The sequence below is a fragment of the Marmota marmota genome, unplaced genomic scaffold, assembly GCF_001458135.2.
Source record: "Marmota marmota marmota unplaced genomic scaffold, marMar, whole genome shotgun sequence".
Lineage (NCBI taxonomy): Eukaryota > Metazoa > Chordata > Mammalia > Rodentia > Sciuridae > Marmota > Marmota marmota.
Genome location: NW_025999990.1, coordinates 40,131,296 through 40,149,686, shown reverse-complemented (window position 1 = coordinate 40,149,686; position 18,391 = coordinate 40,131,296). Strand labels below are relative to the sequence as shown.

Sequence of the window (18,391 nt, the reverse complement as noted above, 5' to 3'; positions counted from 1 at the left end):
TAAAGGGGATTATAGAACCTCACCTGCATTACACACACTCTCAGATCCTGGACATCAGGTTCTGAACCAGCAGAATCTTCAGTTACCAACCTCAGAGTACCACATCAGGCCTCAAACACATGCCCACCCACCACATACACACAGAGGCATCGGGACTGGAGCTGCCATCAGTGTGCCTGTGAGTGTCTGCCATTTACCCAAACTGCTCCATCTGTTTCCTCTTACATGTGTGCCCCATGGAACATATAATTACACAGTCAATAAATCCCAGAGCCTCAGTGTAGTTCAATGAACATTTCTTTTGCTTTCTATTTGTAAATAAAGCCTAACTCTTCCTGATAATAATAATAATCTCCCTTTATTCTTCAGATGGAGACTCCCACTCACCTACTTATTTCATTGAAGAGAAGTCATGTAAACCTCCACATCAAAAACCCACTGCTGATTTTATAGCCTGCCACTTTGCTGAATTCATTTATTAGCTCTAATAGTTTTTTTGTAGACCCCTTTGGGTCTGCTAGGTATAGAATCATGTCATCTGCAAATAGTGATAATTTAAGTTCTTCTTTTCCTATTTTTGTGCCTTTAATTTCTTTCGTCTGTCTAATTGCTCTGGCCAGTGTTTCGAGAACTATGTTGAACAGAAGTGGTGAGAGAGGGCATCCCTGTCTTGTTCCAGATTTTAGAGGGAATGCCTTCAGTTTTTCTCCATTCAGAATGATGCTAGCCTGAGGCTTAGCATAGATTGCTTTTACAATATTGAGGTATGTTCCTGTTATCCCTAGTTTTTCTAGAGTTTTGAACATAAAGGGATGCTGTACTTTGTCGAATGCTTTTTCCGCATCTATCGAGATGATCATATGGTTCTTATTTTTAAGTCTATTGAACCACATAAAAATAAAATAAAGATGTTGTGTCCACCGAAAACTGAAAAATAAATATTAAAAAAAATTCTCTCTCTCTCTCTCAAAAAAAAAAATAAACCCACTGGTGTCTTTGGTCAATGACTTTTCCACTCATGTTGCAAGCCCTCTGAGCCATAGTTCCCTCAAATGTGTACTCTGAGGCCACCACCTGCCAGCCTTCTAGTGACTCACCCCTAACCACATAACAGCAGTCTCTCTCCTTACCATCAATCCTGACGCCATCTTGGGGTACTTACTGCCCATTCAAGTATGCTGACTTTTCAGTTTCCCTCATTTCTCACAAACCATTGCTGCTCAATGTCACATACCCATTGCCAAAGCCAAAACTTGGACACCCTGATGAACACAAACACCCCACCTGCCAGCTTCCTCACAGGTATACCCACATACTAGTTCTCTTATTCTTCAATTTAATCAGTCCCTCGCTCTTTAATTATTTTTCATTCATGTAAATAGCCCCAATATCGACTTCAATAAATCTGGTATGTATTCCTTGGCCCTCTATGTCAACTTTTTTTTTTTCCCAGCACTGAGAATCGTCTGTCTTTCCACCCAGTGCCTTGCACGTGCTTAAGCAAGTGCACTATCACTAAGCTACATACTCAGTCCTTCATTTATTTTATTTCAAGACAAGAATGGTTTTATCTCAATTTGTGATCCTCCTGCCTCAGCCTCCCACATATTAGAATTACAGGTATGTGCCACTGTGCCGAGCAACTTATTTTATTTCCAGTTTTGGGCATTAAACTCAGGGGCACTCTACCACTGAATTATATCCCCAGCCCATTTTTAATTTTGAGACAGGGTCTTGCTAAGTTGCTTAGGTTGGCCTTAAACTTGTGATTCTCCTGCCTCAGATTCCCAAGTAGCTGGGTTTATAGGCAGGCCCCACCATGGCCTGGCAATACTTTTTTAATCAATATCCTTGTTTCACTATCTTTGTCATAGCAGCCTAGGAAAAAAAAAACACAAAATAAGATAAACATAATAGCTCAGTTTCTCTAGAACCCCATCCAGGTTTCTCACCCAGAGTAAAGAAAAATAATAAAACCCTATTGATTTTGACACCATTAAGTCAAGATTCCACACTTTGGCTAGGCAAACCTTCTAATGACCTCTTCAGATGTCTCTCCTACATTCCATAACAAGTATTTCAATCTATTACTATTCTCCTCAAGCTCCTTTTGCAGGCATCTCAACCCTTAGCAGTGACATCATCTTTCAGTTTAACAATAAAAACAGAAACTTTCATAGAACTTTTTGGGCTTCCCAGAAATAAAGCTACTGTCCTACCTCTATTTCACATATTCTACCATCTTTCCTTCCTGATGTTAAAGACCAATCATTCTTTCTGGATCCCATCCCTTCCTGCTTCTCAAGTATTTTCCCCACCCCACCCCTATTTTTAACCTTTTCCTCTTTAGTTGCTCATAGGAAGGAGCAAGTAAGTAGTCTCTCCCCTCTAACAAGCAAAAACAAACCTTCTCTAACCCCATGCTCACTACCAATCATCCTCCTCCTCCTCCTCACTCTTCCTTCCCATTTTTACTTGCTTTTTTCACTTCATTCCTTCCAATCAAGTACCCATCCACTGAAGAATATGTTCATCTCCCACCACGTCATTTAATCTATCCTCAACTTTTATTTAAAATATTGACAACAAATCACAGTGGCTCTTTTCATCTGCCACTTTGCTGCATCACAGTCTAGTATCAAAGAGGATGATCGTCCTCCCTGGCTGCTATAGCCCTGCATTCTCTGGTCTCACAATTCTGGAATTTCCTCCAAGTGGGAAACTATTTGTCTCTAATGAGTTCATTATTGGTAATATCAAAAGTGGTATTTACTGGCCCTCTCCAACTACACTGTTTATATACTGTTGATTTAAAAACAGATTTCCACTTCCAAGTCTCAGACACCTTCTATGTGGATGATGCAAAGGTGCCTCAAGCTCAGGAAATACAAAGCTGAGCTTGTCCTTCATTCCATGTATTCACATTTACACACAAACACTACCCATTCCCCTTCTCACTTATTTTCACAACTGTCTGCCCTATTATTTACCTAATTTTTCATGGCAGATACCAGCATCACCCTTGGCTGCTTTCTCCTTTTCATACCCCACATTCAATTAGTTCTTTCAATTCTACATCCTAAATATTACTACATCACATATACTTTCCTCCATTACCTCCATTCATTGCATCTGTCCCATCTACTCACAATTAGATCCTCTATTTTACTAAAACAGCCTCTGAACTGGTCTCTTCACATCTAGTGTTTCCAAGTGGGATTCTATATCCAAAAAAATCAATTTCCAAAATTGTAGATAATTCTGAAAATATTCAAACATTTTCTATACTTAGTTATCATAGTATTTTAAAACATTCAATGATCAAGAATTACCTACAAATAATAGAACCCTTTATAGAATATTAAAATGCTGGAAAACATCAGCAGATATGATAGGGTAATATTCAAATTACTTCCCATCTGGAGCTCCTAGAAAAATGATAGCACTTCTCAGAAGCATGTGTTGAGACAGCCAATGTAAGTTCTTTTTCCCAAACTTATTTCTTGAAATGCCACTCATTTATATGAAGTATATAATGTACACAAATATAAATATTTTTATTTACAAGACTGACTCATATTAGCAAAAGACAGAACCATGAGCACATGCTTATAATAAGGCAGTAGCTATAAGTAAGACTAGTTAGATCTTCTAACCCAGACCCTAGATATGTTCACCTTAACCTTCAATTCTGCCTGTCAAGGTTTCATTCTCTCACTTTTAACTTAAGCTCAGTAGATTCCTTCCAATAGTATCATCTGTAAATTGATTGTTAAGCTTTCATTCTAATGGAATATATTAATTTGCATCATTTCCTTATATCTTAGGATTTGTTTATATAAGTAAAAAAAAATCAAGAAATGCTAGAAAGGAATTCCCACAGGGAAACACTACTTACATGCAGACTTACCCATTCCCTTTAGTAAAGAACTGCACATCATCTGATTCTTACTCCTCTACATAAACCCCTCAAACTGCCCTTAAGACAAAGGCTGACTGACAGGTATAATGAGATGAAATTTTGAAAAAACCATTAACATAAATCTCTCAGTTTTACCTAAGTAGATGGTTTTCCACTAATTAGCCTGAGGCAACTATGGATAGGGGAAGAGGGTAGATAGAAAAGGGTCATTGAGGATTTTTAAACATTTTTAGCATTAAAAATTAGCTGGGTTCATGGTGCATGCCTGTAATCTCAGCTTCTAGGGAGGATCTTGAGTTTGAAGCCAGCCTAGGCAAGTTAGGGAGACTCCATCTCAAAAAAACAAAACAAACAAACAAACAAAAAAACCCTGCAGTAAAGATTGAGAGTCAGTTTTTGTAGAAGGATGCAGAGAAATTTTTAAATTACTTTGGCCAACTCAGACTACAGTTTCTAAGCAATTCAGATCATGGTTTCTTCCCAGCTGAGGGTGAAGCCAGGAGGAGGTTTGCTGCTCTAGGACATGAGGAGAGTGTGTGAAAAAGGAGTAAAACATCCATAAATCCATCTTAAGACAGCCCTTCCTGGGACAGGAACTAGCCGTAGAAGGAGATGATAAAATAAGCAGGATGTGAGATAATCTGAGAAGATGCTGAGAACAAGCTAGCTGTATCTGAGGTACAATGAAAAAATCACGAGCATGTTACCTATCTTAGCACCCACCTGCAAGATGGCCATGTCAAAGCAATCTCTGTAATGCATGGAGAGGGAAGGCTAACTTTTAACTAAGCAAAGCTACCCTAGGCTGCCACATTTCAATACATTACCACATGACACTTTCCCAAGAGAGGACTAAAAGCACAACAGTTAATTTTTGTTTTCAACCTGAGTAAACTGAAGGATGCCTAGACAACCCATAAAACTTATGGCCCCAGCAACATCTAGGTGATTGGCTCCTCTGCGGTGATGCTCATTGGGCTGTTTCCCTGCCCTTTCAGACCACGGAGCTGCTCATTGGGGGACTTTTTTGGCTCCACCCACATGACCCAGCCAATCAGCCTCAAGAGCAGGAGGATTGTGGGAGGTGGAGAGAAGCTTGTGTGGGAGAGAGAGGCTTGTGGAAAGCCGGTGGTGGCAGTTGAGGCTCTGAGGGTTTTTCCTGAGAGGCTGTTTTGTTTGGCGTGTGTGGTTCTAAAACTAAAGTTAGTTTCTTTTGACAAGTGGCTCCTGATTGTGCCCAGCCAGACTGCGGCAGATTGGTTGGATGGGTCTGTGGAGGTGTTTCCAGAGAAGATTGGCTTGTGGATCAGTGAACTGAATGGGGAAGACCTGCCCTGAACCTGTGTGATACCATCCAATAACTGCAGGCCCAGATGAAATGAAGAAACAGGAGAAGAAAGAAGAAGGGGAGACTGGGGTTGTGGCTCAGTGGTAGAGTGCTCGCCTAGCATGTGTGAGACACTGGGTTCAATCCTCAACACCACATATAAATAAATAAATAAAGTTATTGTGTCCAACTACTCTCTCTCTCTCTCTCTCTCTCTCTCTCTCTCTATATATATATATATATATATATATTTTTTTTTTAAGGAAAAAGGGAAGCTCTTGAGAATACAATCCTTCTTTAGCTGGTCCATGATAGGGCAGATTCTTCAGCCTTGGACTTGCACCAACAGCTCTCCAGGAGGCTTTCAGGCCTTACTTAAGTCTTGGACTCAGGTTGAATCACTGGTGTGTGTGTGTGTGTGTGTGTGTCTCTCTCTCTCTCATATTGAGGCTTTCAGCTTCTTGGACTGAGCAGCTACTATTTCCTGATCCTCCAGTCTGCAGACAGCCATTGTGAGACTATTCAGCCTCTGATCATGTAAGCCAACCTAATAAATCCCCTCTTATAATTACACATATTCTATTGGTTCTGTTTCTTTGAAGAGGCTTGACTAATACAAGGAGTGTGGCTGAGCTGAATACAATAAAGATGTGACAAAAGGTGGCTCAGGTGACATAAAGTCAACAATGACCCAGGTAAGTCTCCTAAGAGACAAGGAGTACCACCTGTATCATATGACAAATGGAGAGATCCAAGTTTAGCTTTATAGCTAAGCTTTACTTCAGCTACAAATGCTTAAGGAGCACTAAGAAAACAAGGGTCACTACAGAACCAAAGGCTACCTCACGGATTTGAAGACATCTGTCTCCACTGCACAAACAAAGCAAGGCCCACCTTTACACTTTAAAAGCCAATTTAGGGGAGCCAGTGGGGAGGGGGAAACAGGTGTTCATCAAAAGGACTAAGACTGAAGTACCCCAAATTTAACTTTTAGTCCATCTACCTTGCTCCCAAAATGTAAAGGGGTTTATTAAAATGCTAAACGATTTTAGAGAATAAATTCTATTTTTCTCCACCTCTGAGTGCAAGGCTATAATGTATTTGCAACCTTGCTATAAAATGTACATTATGATTTGGCTGCTACTTACCCAAATAGTTTTATCCTCCTCTCTACCTGCTGTGAGCTCTTGCATATGCAATCTCTCAACTCATACCTTGGCTCATGCTGTTTCTTTTGTCTTGAATCCTTTTACTTCTTTGAATTCACCTGGTGTAATTCCTACACACTCTTAGAACCACTTACTCTAAGAAGCTAATCTTTGAAGTTCAAGTTACTACCTCTCTTCTGAGGCCCCAAAGTACCCACACTTACATATACTGCCAATATTCTGTAATGTAAACAGTCTGATTTATTGATTTAGTAGAACAATCTCAGTGAGGGTGGGGATCTCATCTATTTCTGCATGACTATCTCCAAAATATCTTACATGCTGGACAAACAAAAATCATTCAGACCTATTGGCTCAACTTAAAGTATCTTCAAGAAGAAAAACAATTATCAGACAATGCATGACATGGGCTCAACCTTGGAGCCTATAAGGTTTAGGATCCATAAATATTTTAAGAATGGATCTAGCTTAGAGGGGAGTGGGAATACATTTCACCCAATTTTGTGGGGATTCTTCCAAAGATAAGATCAGTGTTAAGTATATGATAGAGTTGTGTGGATTCTCAAGAGAAAACTATGAAATTCAGTGAAAGCTCACCTTTGCAGTTAATGTCAGCAATTACTTCTTTCCTCTTCACGGTTTCTAACAGCCTTCTTACTTCTTCAGTGTTGCCATTTCTGGCATGGTGGAGAAGCTGTTGTTCTGTTTCTGTGTTCATTTCTAGTTAAAAAAAATAACATTGCTATTATCTAAGAACATAATTAGTTTGGGGATTTACCTGCTAATACAGAAAAGGGAAAGAATCATCCTTATTTGCCACTAATAACAGACACAATGAATTGTGCTGCAGGGCCACAACCTGGCCTTTTGTATTATTATAAAGAAATACATACACATTTGGGCAAGTTTCTTAACTTCTCAAAGCCTTAGTTTCCTCATCTGCAAAATTCAACCAACCTCATGAACTGTTATAACATTATACATACAAAAGTTATTTTGTCAGATATGTAATATTATATAAATAGTTATTATTACTGCATCAATAACCAGATATACAATTAAAATATGACTAATCACATAGAAACATTGTGATGTAGTATAAATTAATACTTAAAAACTGTGAAAAAATGAATAGTAAAAATATAAATAAGGACTCTGGAATGAACACACTTAAATTTTAATTTTTTTTTCTATTTTCTTACCAAGCCCCAAACTAAACACAGACCCACAACCAAATTTAAAACATATCAGAATGAGCAAATCTTATGAACAGCAATTTCCAGAATAAATCAAATTTCTAATAATCAAATAAATACAGATAAACACAAATGGTATTTATCGCCCACCAGATTAGCAAAAGTAAAAAAAAAAAAAAAAGAAAAGATTAAAATAGCCAATACTGGCATGGACAGAAAATGTGCATGTCTATGAACTGCTAAGATGAATAGAAATTCATAAAATTTTTCATGTTATAGGGAGAGACAACAATTTAGTGATATCAATAAACTTCAAAATGCACATACCCTACTTACTCTGTATGGACAACTATTTCTAGGGATCTATCCTACAAAAACACACCAGATTATCTTATAAGCATATTCATAAAGACCGAATTACTTACTCTTGTGAAAAGTTAGAAACAATCCATGTCCAACACCAGAGAACTGGTCAGAAAAAAATCTCCTGCAGAGGCTAAAAGAGAAGGCCTCTAGGATAGAGGATGGATAACAAATATTGAAGGCATAATTTCAGAAAATAATAGCCCATGCAGAGATAACAGCAGTACCCCCAACGTTTCTAGTGCTGGCAAGTCAAGCACTTCTCTCCATGAGGAGACTTTAATTATAGTCCCTAAAAGAAAATACATTTCAAGGAGAAAGACAGCAGGAGCTCCCAGCAAATGTCCACACCAAATGAACCTTAAGGTGAAGGGCCCACCTAATGACCAGTCACTGTGTTGCACAGCTGTAATCCCAGCAGCTGGGGAAGCTGTAGCAGAAGGATCCCAAGTTCAAAGTGAGCCTCAGCAACTTAATGAGGTCATAAGCAACTTAGCAAAACCCTATCTCAAGATTAAATAAATGGACCCCCCCTGCTTCCTAAGTTTCCAATCAGTTTTCTAGTTCCCCACTCTTAGATAAGGGCCCATGACCAAGGTCAAGATAACTGAATAAAGTCTCAAAAACCTGAAGAAAGAGACTATAACCAAACAAAAACAGGAAGAAAAGCAACCTAGAGAAGACAAATTATTCAGAGAAAAAGCTAAAAGTTGAAAATCCTGTAATACCAAAAAATTCTTAAAATTATAGGAAAAAAAAAACACTGTTAATTAAAAATAGTGAAAATAAAAGCTCAGCAAAAGAATTGAAAAATAAGCTTGAGAATACCTCCTACAAAATATAGCTGTTGAGAAAATAGAGAAGAAAATATAAGAGAATCAAGAGGATTAGTTGAGGTGGTGGAACAACCAAATGACAGAAGTTTAAGAAAAAGAAAATACAGAAATCAGCAGGACAAAATAATTCAGATAAATTTACAACAATGTAGAACCTACTGAGAACCCAAAACTTCTGGACAATTTTTGGTCTACAGACAAAAGAAAGCCCATTAAAGCACAGCATCATGAAATTTTAGAACTATTATGATAAACAAGATTCTACAAGTTTCCATGAAAAAGAACAAAATTTACTTCTCATTTCCCAATTTTTTAGGAAACTAATGGAGGATATGGCCCAAAATTCACAAACCAAGGAAGCAGAAGACATGAGACACAGGAAATTAATAAAGTAAAATGAAATATTGAAATGTAGCTGGGTGCTGGCCTAGATCTTATCCATACTTGCTGTGTGGATCACATGCAAAATTACAGGTTTTCCACATTTTGCTGCCAAGAATTTTCATTCCACCCCTCAGAAAGGCTCTGTTCCACCTGTACCTGAGAACTAGGGGTTGGCCTCTATGCTCAGAAGCAGCCTACTTTCCTTACAAATTCCTGCCAACCAGAGGCCATGACCTGTCCCCTACTACAACCCTAATAAATAACCACACTGGGCAAGGCCTGTTCATTGACTTCCTTTGAAAAAGCTCCACAAAATCTCTGGGCAGACAAAGCAGACTCTCGACCAAAACCTATTTTCAAAGTAAATTTGCCTGTGAAAGTTTTTTTTTTTTTTTTTTTTTTGGTACCAAGGATTGAACCCAGTGGTGCTTTACCACGGAGCCACATCCCCATCCCTTTTTATTTTGAGACAGGGGCTTGCTAAGGTGCTGAGTTCCCTGCTAAATTGCTGAGGCTGGCTTGGAACTCGCAATCCTCCGCCTCTCCTGAGCCACTGGAATTACAGGCCTGCACCACCACACCTGGCTTCCTGAGAGACTTCTATCAGCAACCATATGCTAATCGGCTTTTATAAATAATCCCCTTTGCATTCATTAATGTGTACACTTATTAAAATAACATTTGACTAATCAATTTGAATTTTTAACAATACTTACATTAATTGTAGCATTATATATATAAGGTTCATCAATAAAGGTTCATTCACATAACTGAATATAAAAACATTAAGTGTCATAAACTTTCTAAAACTATGAAATTGCAATATATTGTTAAATCAAACAAGATTCCATTTGTAGTAGAGATATGTGGTATCATATAATCTCTATATGTACCCTAAACATTCAGAATAAGAATAGGACAACAGTGGCTACTCCTTGTGGTGAAATTATGAGTGATAAGAAGGGCCTTTTCTTTCTCCCTTTGTAATGCCGTGGATGGCCCCCAAGGCTTGGCACACAGTAGGCAAGTACTCTACTACTGGGCCACATCCCCAGCCCCAAAAGCCTTTTTTTTTTTTAAATATAATTTTCTAAATTTCCCACAACATAATGGCATTTTTTGTTTGTTTGCCCTGGACAGATGGTTGGTTTGTTTATTTATTTTAAAGGCATTTCTTTATAATAGGCAAATGTAAGTTATTGAAAATTTTAAAAATCTACATTTCTAAATAAATGCACATTTTATCACAGATGATCTTATATGTTTTTAGTCAAGTACGTTAAACTAGAAGTGACTCTAGACTTGCTAGCATACTATATGAGATTTCATTTCATATTCTTACCATCCTTTAAAGGATTAAACAATATTTGAAGTAAATATCTTTAAAACATACTAGAAGTATTCTACGTTACCTTGGATCCTCACTACCCCAAGATAATAGAAAAAAATATTTTTAAATTCTTCCATTTCTGCAAATAGGAAAAAGATAAATCTATTATCTAAACAACCTCCTATGATATATTAACCATGACAATTGCTCATAGATGCTGGTATTAGGATTAAAGTTTATGTTTCTTGGCTATGTACTAATGGCAGGAGCTGCTATAGGCAGGAAGTACCATGATGGATAAGATAGTCAGTCCCTGCTTTCCAGGAACAGGGTAAACATGCAAATGATAATCATATGTGTCAAAATACTCCAATGTATAAGGGACAGTGGTTGCATGAAGAAAAGGAGTCATTAGCTCTTTGCCTACATTAATTATGGAAGGTATTACAGAGAAAATGAAATTTAAACTGGTTCCTAAAGTCATTCCCCAACATCACAAGGGTATACAAGGTTTGTAACCTGCACAACCAGATAAAAAATATAGAAATCCATCAAGATATGGGATAGAAAAGATATAATTTTGGTTGTAGTGAGTTTGAGATTCCTGTGGGAAATGGAAATGCTTATTAAGAAATTAGGTAATAACAGCTTAAGCACAAGAGAGCATCTATAGGTTAGAATTTAAACAGTTGGGACTGGGGGTGTAGATCAGTGGCAGAGCACATGCTAGGCATGGGTAAGACCCTCATTAAAAAAAAAAAAAAAAAAACACCAGGAGGCGTTATCACAGGGGTAAAAGGCCCTATATACTGGAAGAGGGGGACAGTGAAGAGGAGCTAAAAAAAAAAAAAAAAAGACTAAAGGTAAAGGGAGAGAGAGTAGAGGGTATCAGCACAGAAGTATTAGAAGTAGAGAATATCAGCACACTTAAGGGGCGTGAATGGGAATGAAATGCCAAGAAAGGGTATGAAGGAGGGCGCCTAACACTGCCTAGGGGTTTGGCAAATAGAAGGCCATTGATGAAATACTTTTCAGTGGAAATAAGAGGCAGGGGAAAAAATAAATTTTGGTACATTGAAGAGTGAATGGAGAATAAAAAGGAACTAGTTCCCTTTAAAGTAACTTCCTTCTGAAGAGAAGGTGAGGACTTTACTTTTAGGATATTAGATACCTGGGCATGTTTCCAGGGTGTGAAGCTTGAACCAGAAAGGAGGAAAACTTTGGCATAAATGAAAGAGGGGGGCTCAGGTGTCCGACATGACATCCACATGAAGCTGCAGTTCCCCTGTCACCATTAGGGCCAGCACCACTTTCCCTATCCCTAATACCACACGAGGAGATGAATCAGTGAACACTGAGTTGAAGGCTACACATTTTAGACATTGCTCTGACCTTTGATAACATACTGATGATAAAACCATGTCTTACACTAGAAAAACCCGTACATGTAATGGGGAAGGCAAATGTACAAATAAATTGCTTTCTACCTTTCTGGAGAGAGGTGTGACTTGCCCCCTCCATTCCCAATCACTCCATTTCTTTGGCTATTCCTGGACTGGATTATAAACTAGACCAGAACAAGTATCCTGTGACTATTATGTCCCCATTATATCCCTATCTAACATGGTGCCTAGAACACAGTAGGTAATCAAATATCAGTTAACCAGATGAATGGAGACATAGTTCTTTGGGAGCAATCAAATTTCCCCCTAGAATGAATTTACACTTTTTCTTGCAAAAGAAAACTAAGTTTATTTCTAACATGCTATAGGAAATAAAATCATACCAAAGAAGGGAGAACATTTTAAAATATACTCCAAGATTATTAGAATTATTAACTCCTACTTTGCTTAATTTGATGTTTCTTTATAAAGTATTTAATTTCTGTGACTAAAAATTACATTGATTAAAAAAATCAAATTCATGATGAACAGGTTTTTTTTAAATATTCCAAAACCATGAGAGTTTATTACAGAAAAGTGCTTTGTCTCTGATGTTTAAGCCCAAAGAAAAACACAAGTTATCCCTTAATGAAGCTTGTTAGAATGGGTTTTTGCTATACTGAATATAGTTTTGGTTGGATTTTTTGTTTGTTTTTTGAGTAAGGTCTATGTTGCCCAGGTTGGTCTTGAATCCCTTGAATCCCTGAGGCAGGCTATCCTCCTGCCTCAGCCTCCAATTTACTTGAGACTAGAGATGACAGCCATGGTGCCAGACTTTATCAGTGAACTCAACAGTATTTTTTCCTGATCACTTTGTGGAGATGGTTTTCATCTAGTCTTTTCACATTCACCCAATTCCATGCTCTAATTTATTAATTAGAGAATTTAATGGTCATAAGAATGTTTTCAAGGGAAAAAAACTTGACAGAAAACATGGATTTCAAAAACTGGGAGACTACACAACGTTTTTGCCATGTTTCTTTTCTTCCAAGACCAAGAAGGCAAACTTTTAATTTCAATTTCTTTTTGAAGAAAGCAAATTTACATTTTGTTTCTTTGTGTAGAAAGCAAATTTACAAATTTCTACATTTTATTGTATTTTAAACACTACAAATAATTTAAACTGGCGCTCATACCTGATAATTTTGTGCTGCTGAAAACTCAATTTAGTAGATAAGTTCTGTGATCCCAGCATTTTTGAAATCTTAGCAGAGACTCTAAAACTTTTGGCTTAAAGGGTGATCATGACATGGTAAACTTGGTCAGGAATCTATTTTATAATTTAAATGGCTACTTTTAAGTATAATTTCAAAATCAAAGAATTCTATAGAATCAAAATAGAAAATTCCTAGATAATTCAAAGATAATGAAGTTTGATAAGAGCTAATTCACCACAACATCAAAAACTTAAGTATTTAACAATGTGTCATTTAAAAGTATTTGAAAAGTTTAAAATTCAAAGACATCCAAGCTAAACTTATTCAACCATCCCTGTAATATTTAACTGCACATCATAAAACATAAGTACAGTGGTTCCTCAAACAATTAAACATAGAATTTCCATATGATCCAGCAATTCTACTTCTGTGTCCCCCCAAAAAACTGAAAGGAGGGAATCAAACAGATATTTGAACACTTATGTTCACAGCAGCATTATTCAGAATATCCAAGAGGTAGAAACAACCTGAAAATCCACTGACAGATTAATGGAAAAACAAAATGTGGTAAATACACACAATGGAATATAATCCAGCCTTTAAAAGAAAATTCTGACACATGCTAGAACATAGATGAACCTTGAAAACATTTTGCTAAGTGAAATAAGCCAGACACACTAAAGACAAATATTGTATGATTTCACTTACAACATTGTATGATTTCACTTACAACATAGCTAGTAATTAATAAAGACTAGAGTTGAATAGTGTTCGCCAAGGGCTAAGGGAAGGAAAAATGGGAACTATTATTTAATGGTATAGTTTTAGTTTAAATGATGAAAAGGTTCTACAAATGGATTGGGGAGTTTAACAATTCAGAAATCATTAAAACCATATGTAGTGGTTAAAACTTACACAACTGAGGATGTGGTTCAGAGATAGAGCAACTGCCTAGCATATACAAGTCCCTGGGTTAGAGCTCTGCGTGCGTGTCTACACACACACACAAGCCAGAAAAAATTCTCAGATACAGCTTTTGTGCTTGATATTAATATAATTTTTGAAATACATCCAACAATTAAAGTTTACAAAAAAAAAAAAAAAACTGTAGCATGTTTAGCACTTCACTCCAAAGTGGTTAGCTGCTTAATGATATGTTTCTTCCTGACATTCTTTTAATACTGGGAAAGTATTAAAAATTAAAGTTACTTTTTAAAAACACAGCAATGACAAGAAAATTAATTTCTGCTCTAAATCTTGTTAGTTTGTAGTGAGCAATCAGTAAGTTCTCTGATGTGATCATATAGCTATGTGTGTCACACTCATATACACATATATTCCCATGCAAGTATGACATTTGCTTTAACCCAAACCATTAAGGGCACTTTTTGCTTGTTTTAGAAATTCAACATTGGCAGAGATTCATGTGTGATCTCACACCAATTTCAGAATTGAAAAACTGAAAAACACAAAATTAAAGTTACTTGCCAAATATGATAGTAGAGTAACAGCCAGAAGCTGTAACTTCTAAGCATGAGCTGTGACAAAGCTATATAGTTCATAAAATTCAAATCAGCCTTTAAAATTAAAGGCCACTGATTCTAATATTTGTTCCTATGTGAGCACTGAGGAAGTAAAATCTGAATTATAGTATGTCGTTCCACTTGTTTTTTTTTTTTGTACCGGGGATTGAACTCAGTGGCACCCAACCACTGAGTCACATCTCTAGCTCTATTTTGTATTTTATTTAGAGACAGGGTCTCACTGAGTTGCTAAGTGCCTCATTACTGCTGAGGCTGGCTCTGAAGCCGCAATGCTCCTTGTCTCAGCCTCCGGAGCTGCTGGGATTACAGGCGTGCGCCACCTTGCCTGGGTCCCTCTAGTTTTACAAAGCTTTATTATCTGAAAAGAAATATCCAAAACTCAGCAATTCAAGGAAAACAGCAATTTATAAGAGCTATTTTAGGAAGCATTCGCATTGTTGTTTTATAAAGTTTTTTTTTTTTTTTTTTTTTTTTTTAATACAGGTGCTGTACAACTGAACTACATCCCCAGTCCTTTCTTTGAGACAGGGTCTTGTTAAGTTGCTAAGGCTGGCCTTAAAATTGCATTTCTCTTACCTCAGGCTCCTGAGTAACTGAAAATACAGGTGTATTTTCACAGGCGCACTTGGCAATCAATTTTTAATTCAGTAAAACTTTCCCTCTAAGCTCTGTGCCCTCATTAAGAGCGTTGCTCCTCTGGGGGGAAAATGTTGAACTATAATTATAACAGCATGTAAACCATTGAAATCAGCATACAATGTTTATAACAAATTATTGTTCACTTTATATGTGAACTTTCTTATTCATATTCAATATTGGATGCCAAATTGACATAATTAGACACCAACCCTATATATTCACTGGTTATTTATAATTTTTCTACATTCAATGACCAGTTATGCATCATAGAAGTTTCTCTTTATAGGGACTTGTTTGCTGTTGTTCTTGTTATTTTTGTTTGTTTATTTGAGACAGGGGTTTCACTGTCATCTAGCATGGCCTTGAAAGCCTGGTCTCAACTGATTCTCCTGCTTCAGCCTCTGGAGTAGTAGCTGGGACTACAGACATGCACCACAACTCCAATCTTTTAAAGGGAAGCTTTAAACACAAAATACACATGTGGTTACTTTCTATTGTCACATGATAGGAAAATGCTCAGTGAAGGACTGCTTTCACTATATAGTGCATCATTTTCTACTTGAAGGTTGATGAATAAGAACTCAGATAAAAATCTATCAGCAAATTACTACAACCTCTTACTGACTGCATTAAAACTTTCTTATATTTGCCCACCTCCTTAGTACTGACAATATGGATATAACATTGATGGGGGAAATCATGTAAAGTGAGAAAAACTCAACATTTCTAGGGATCAAGAACATCATAAAAGACATGTCACCAGGATGGTAAATCGTAAATATATACTATACAGAGTGTGTGAATCTTTACTGAAACTTCATTAATGAATTATTGGTATAAGCAGGTCCCTGCATAGCCAAAACCTGTACTCTTTCTAGGAACTGCACAGAATTTGCAGAGTCAAAATTCTGATAGACACAGCTTAAATTTTCCGATGTTCAATTTCTCACATGCACATACTAGCTTATTGTCTCCTCCAAGTGTTCCCACTTAAGTATATTTCTACTTTGACTTTTTAAGGGAATACTTATGAAGCTTGCTTAACAGTAATGTCAACAGGTTAAGAAATTGCCACAACAGAGTTCCAACTGAAAAGCATGATCAAATACATAGCTGTATCTCTAAGGAGAAAACTTGTAATTTATTTAACAGACATCACTCAAAAGAGATTGGCTGTATTCTTAATTGTTGGTGTTAAACAGTATCATTTTTTTTTTTTAATTTAAGGCAATTCTGGGAGAGGAGTGTCTTTAAGATATACAACCTGGCTAATCTGAAACACAGGTCCACATATTGCTACAATACCTGCAAAAATGAGCAGCCTCCAGGGACAAGCATTAGCCATCCATCACAAATTCCTACTGATTCACAATTAGATATCTAGCAATTGTCATCTGATAAAAGACATTCTCAAAGTCCTACATCCAAATACAACTATTTCAGATAAATCTACTCAATTTATGGCTGTTAACTCCCATTTTGAATATCATTTTTTAAACGCTGGTAGAAAATTACTTTGCCTGGGGGAAATGAAAAAAAAATTAAATCACTGTTACTGTTTTCTCCCTATAGCCTATGGATAGATTCCACCTAGTAATTTAGAATTGGGGAGATTTAGAGCAGATTTTGTGGCTATTCTCCGATTAATAGAGAGCTTTAACAATTTCAGCTGAGGGGTTCAGAATGTATTATCTAGCATATTTTAGCAAAAATTCCAAAGTATCACAGTTAGAATAAGAACACTGACAGACTTCAAGCCAACAAACTATTTTCCAAATGCTGGGTAAAGAGATGAGGGTGTCCCAAACTCTATATCCAAAATGCATCTACTACTGTGCATACTTAAATTTCTAGGGAAACACATCACTGGTTTCACAACTGACTTAATTATTCAACCATTCATAAAGCCTGAGAGGTACATTAGGAACACTCAAGCACCCTTAACTTACACTATCTCACTGCAAAATTCAATTTCACAATATTGTCTGCATAAAAAAAAACCAAGACACCTGAAAGCTAAGTCAGGATAACCCCCTTTGACATCTCCTGCCAATCATCAGGGCCTCAGGATAAGTGACTCCTTCACGAACCTGACCAGCCACCGAGACTCCCGGGAGAGGAGCGCTCACCTCCCACCAGTTTCTATTGTGCAGCTGCGGTCTTTCACGCTGATACCCCTACGATTTTTTCACGTGTGTTGAACCGACCACGCGGTACATAATAAACATGGTCACATGAACAACTCGTGACTTCCATTGTGAATCAATCCTCCCGTTGTTAGAGGGAAACTAAAAGTTACCATGCACACACGAAAGTACCAAGAAAGCAGGTAGCTGAAGGCTTGGTAGGTGATGCATGTGGCATCAGCACGAAGTCGCAGCACCTCGTAGTGGAAGTGCAACAAATGCCAACAGTTTGTTACTTTTAACAACTTCCTGCAGTGCTGGGGGAGCCAGCCGCCGCCGGGAAGCCGAGATCGCGCTGCGGCATCACGAACCTGACGAGCCTTCGAAACTCCCGGGAGAGGAGCGCTCACCTCCCACCAGGCGCGGGCAGACCACCCGGAGCACGGGGCTGGCAGGAACCTGAGGCTGCCTCGGATTCCAGGCGAGGTCGGCCGCGAGAAACTGACCTACGCGGTCACCCAGGCTCCCAGAGCTCCTGAGGCGAGGGCCACGACCACAGGCTTTCTGTCTGTCAGCCCCACGTTGCTGAAGCGGCCGTCGCCGACTCCGGCTCGCACTCCCGAGGACCCTACTGGGCCCCGGCGCTGGCCACCCGGCAGAGCGGGAGGCGGTGCGACTCGGCTAGGGGACACTGCCCCTCCCCGGTGCTGTCCTGGAGAGCGCGCGCGCCTTCCCGAATTGTTGGCGGCTGGACAGACACGTGACCGTCTCACGGGGCCACGCCCCCAGAACGCCACGCCCACTGTCTGGCTTATTCTGGTCAGGCCCGCTCCAGTCTGGTTGGCTCCCGCACTGCCGGCCAGCTGTTTCAGGCTTTGTCAACTTTCGCGCTCCTCTCACTACCTCCTAAGGCCAAAGAAGAGTTGGACCCTACCTGGAAGACTACAAGAAAGTGG

General features: G+C 38.2%; 1 protein-coding gene across 9 annotated transcripts in view; it reads right to left on the bottom strand.

The window, feature by feature from the left end:
* The window catches only part of Osbpl1a (oxysterol binding protein like 1A), a 204,914-nt gene extending 186,730 nt beyond the window's left edge, over window positions 1-18,184 (bottom strand). For 2 of the 9 annotated variants that reach the window (XM_048806414.1, XM_048806418.1), the window contains exons 1-2: window positions 17,846-18,184; window positions 7,016-7,138 (exon numbers count right to left, since the gene is read on the bottom strand). In XM_048806414.1, coding sequence (XP_048662371.1) covers window positions 7,016-7,136 — 121 coding nt within the window. In that variant the 5' untranslated portion in view covers window positions 7,137-7,138; window positions 17,846-18,184. Of the gene's footprint in view, window positions 1-7,015; window positions 7,139-17,806 lie in introns of all 9 variants that reach the window. The other 7 variants (XM_048806421.1, XM_048806420.1, XM_048806415.1 and 4 more) reach the window with 6 other exon arrangements.
* Between the last annotated feature and the right edge of the window lie 207 nt (window positions 18,185-18,391).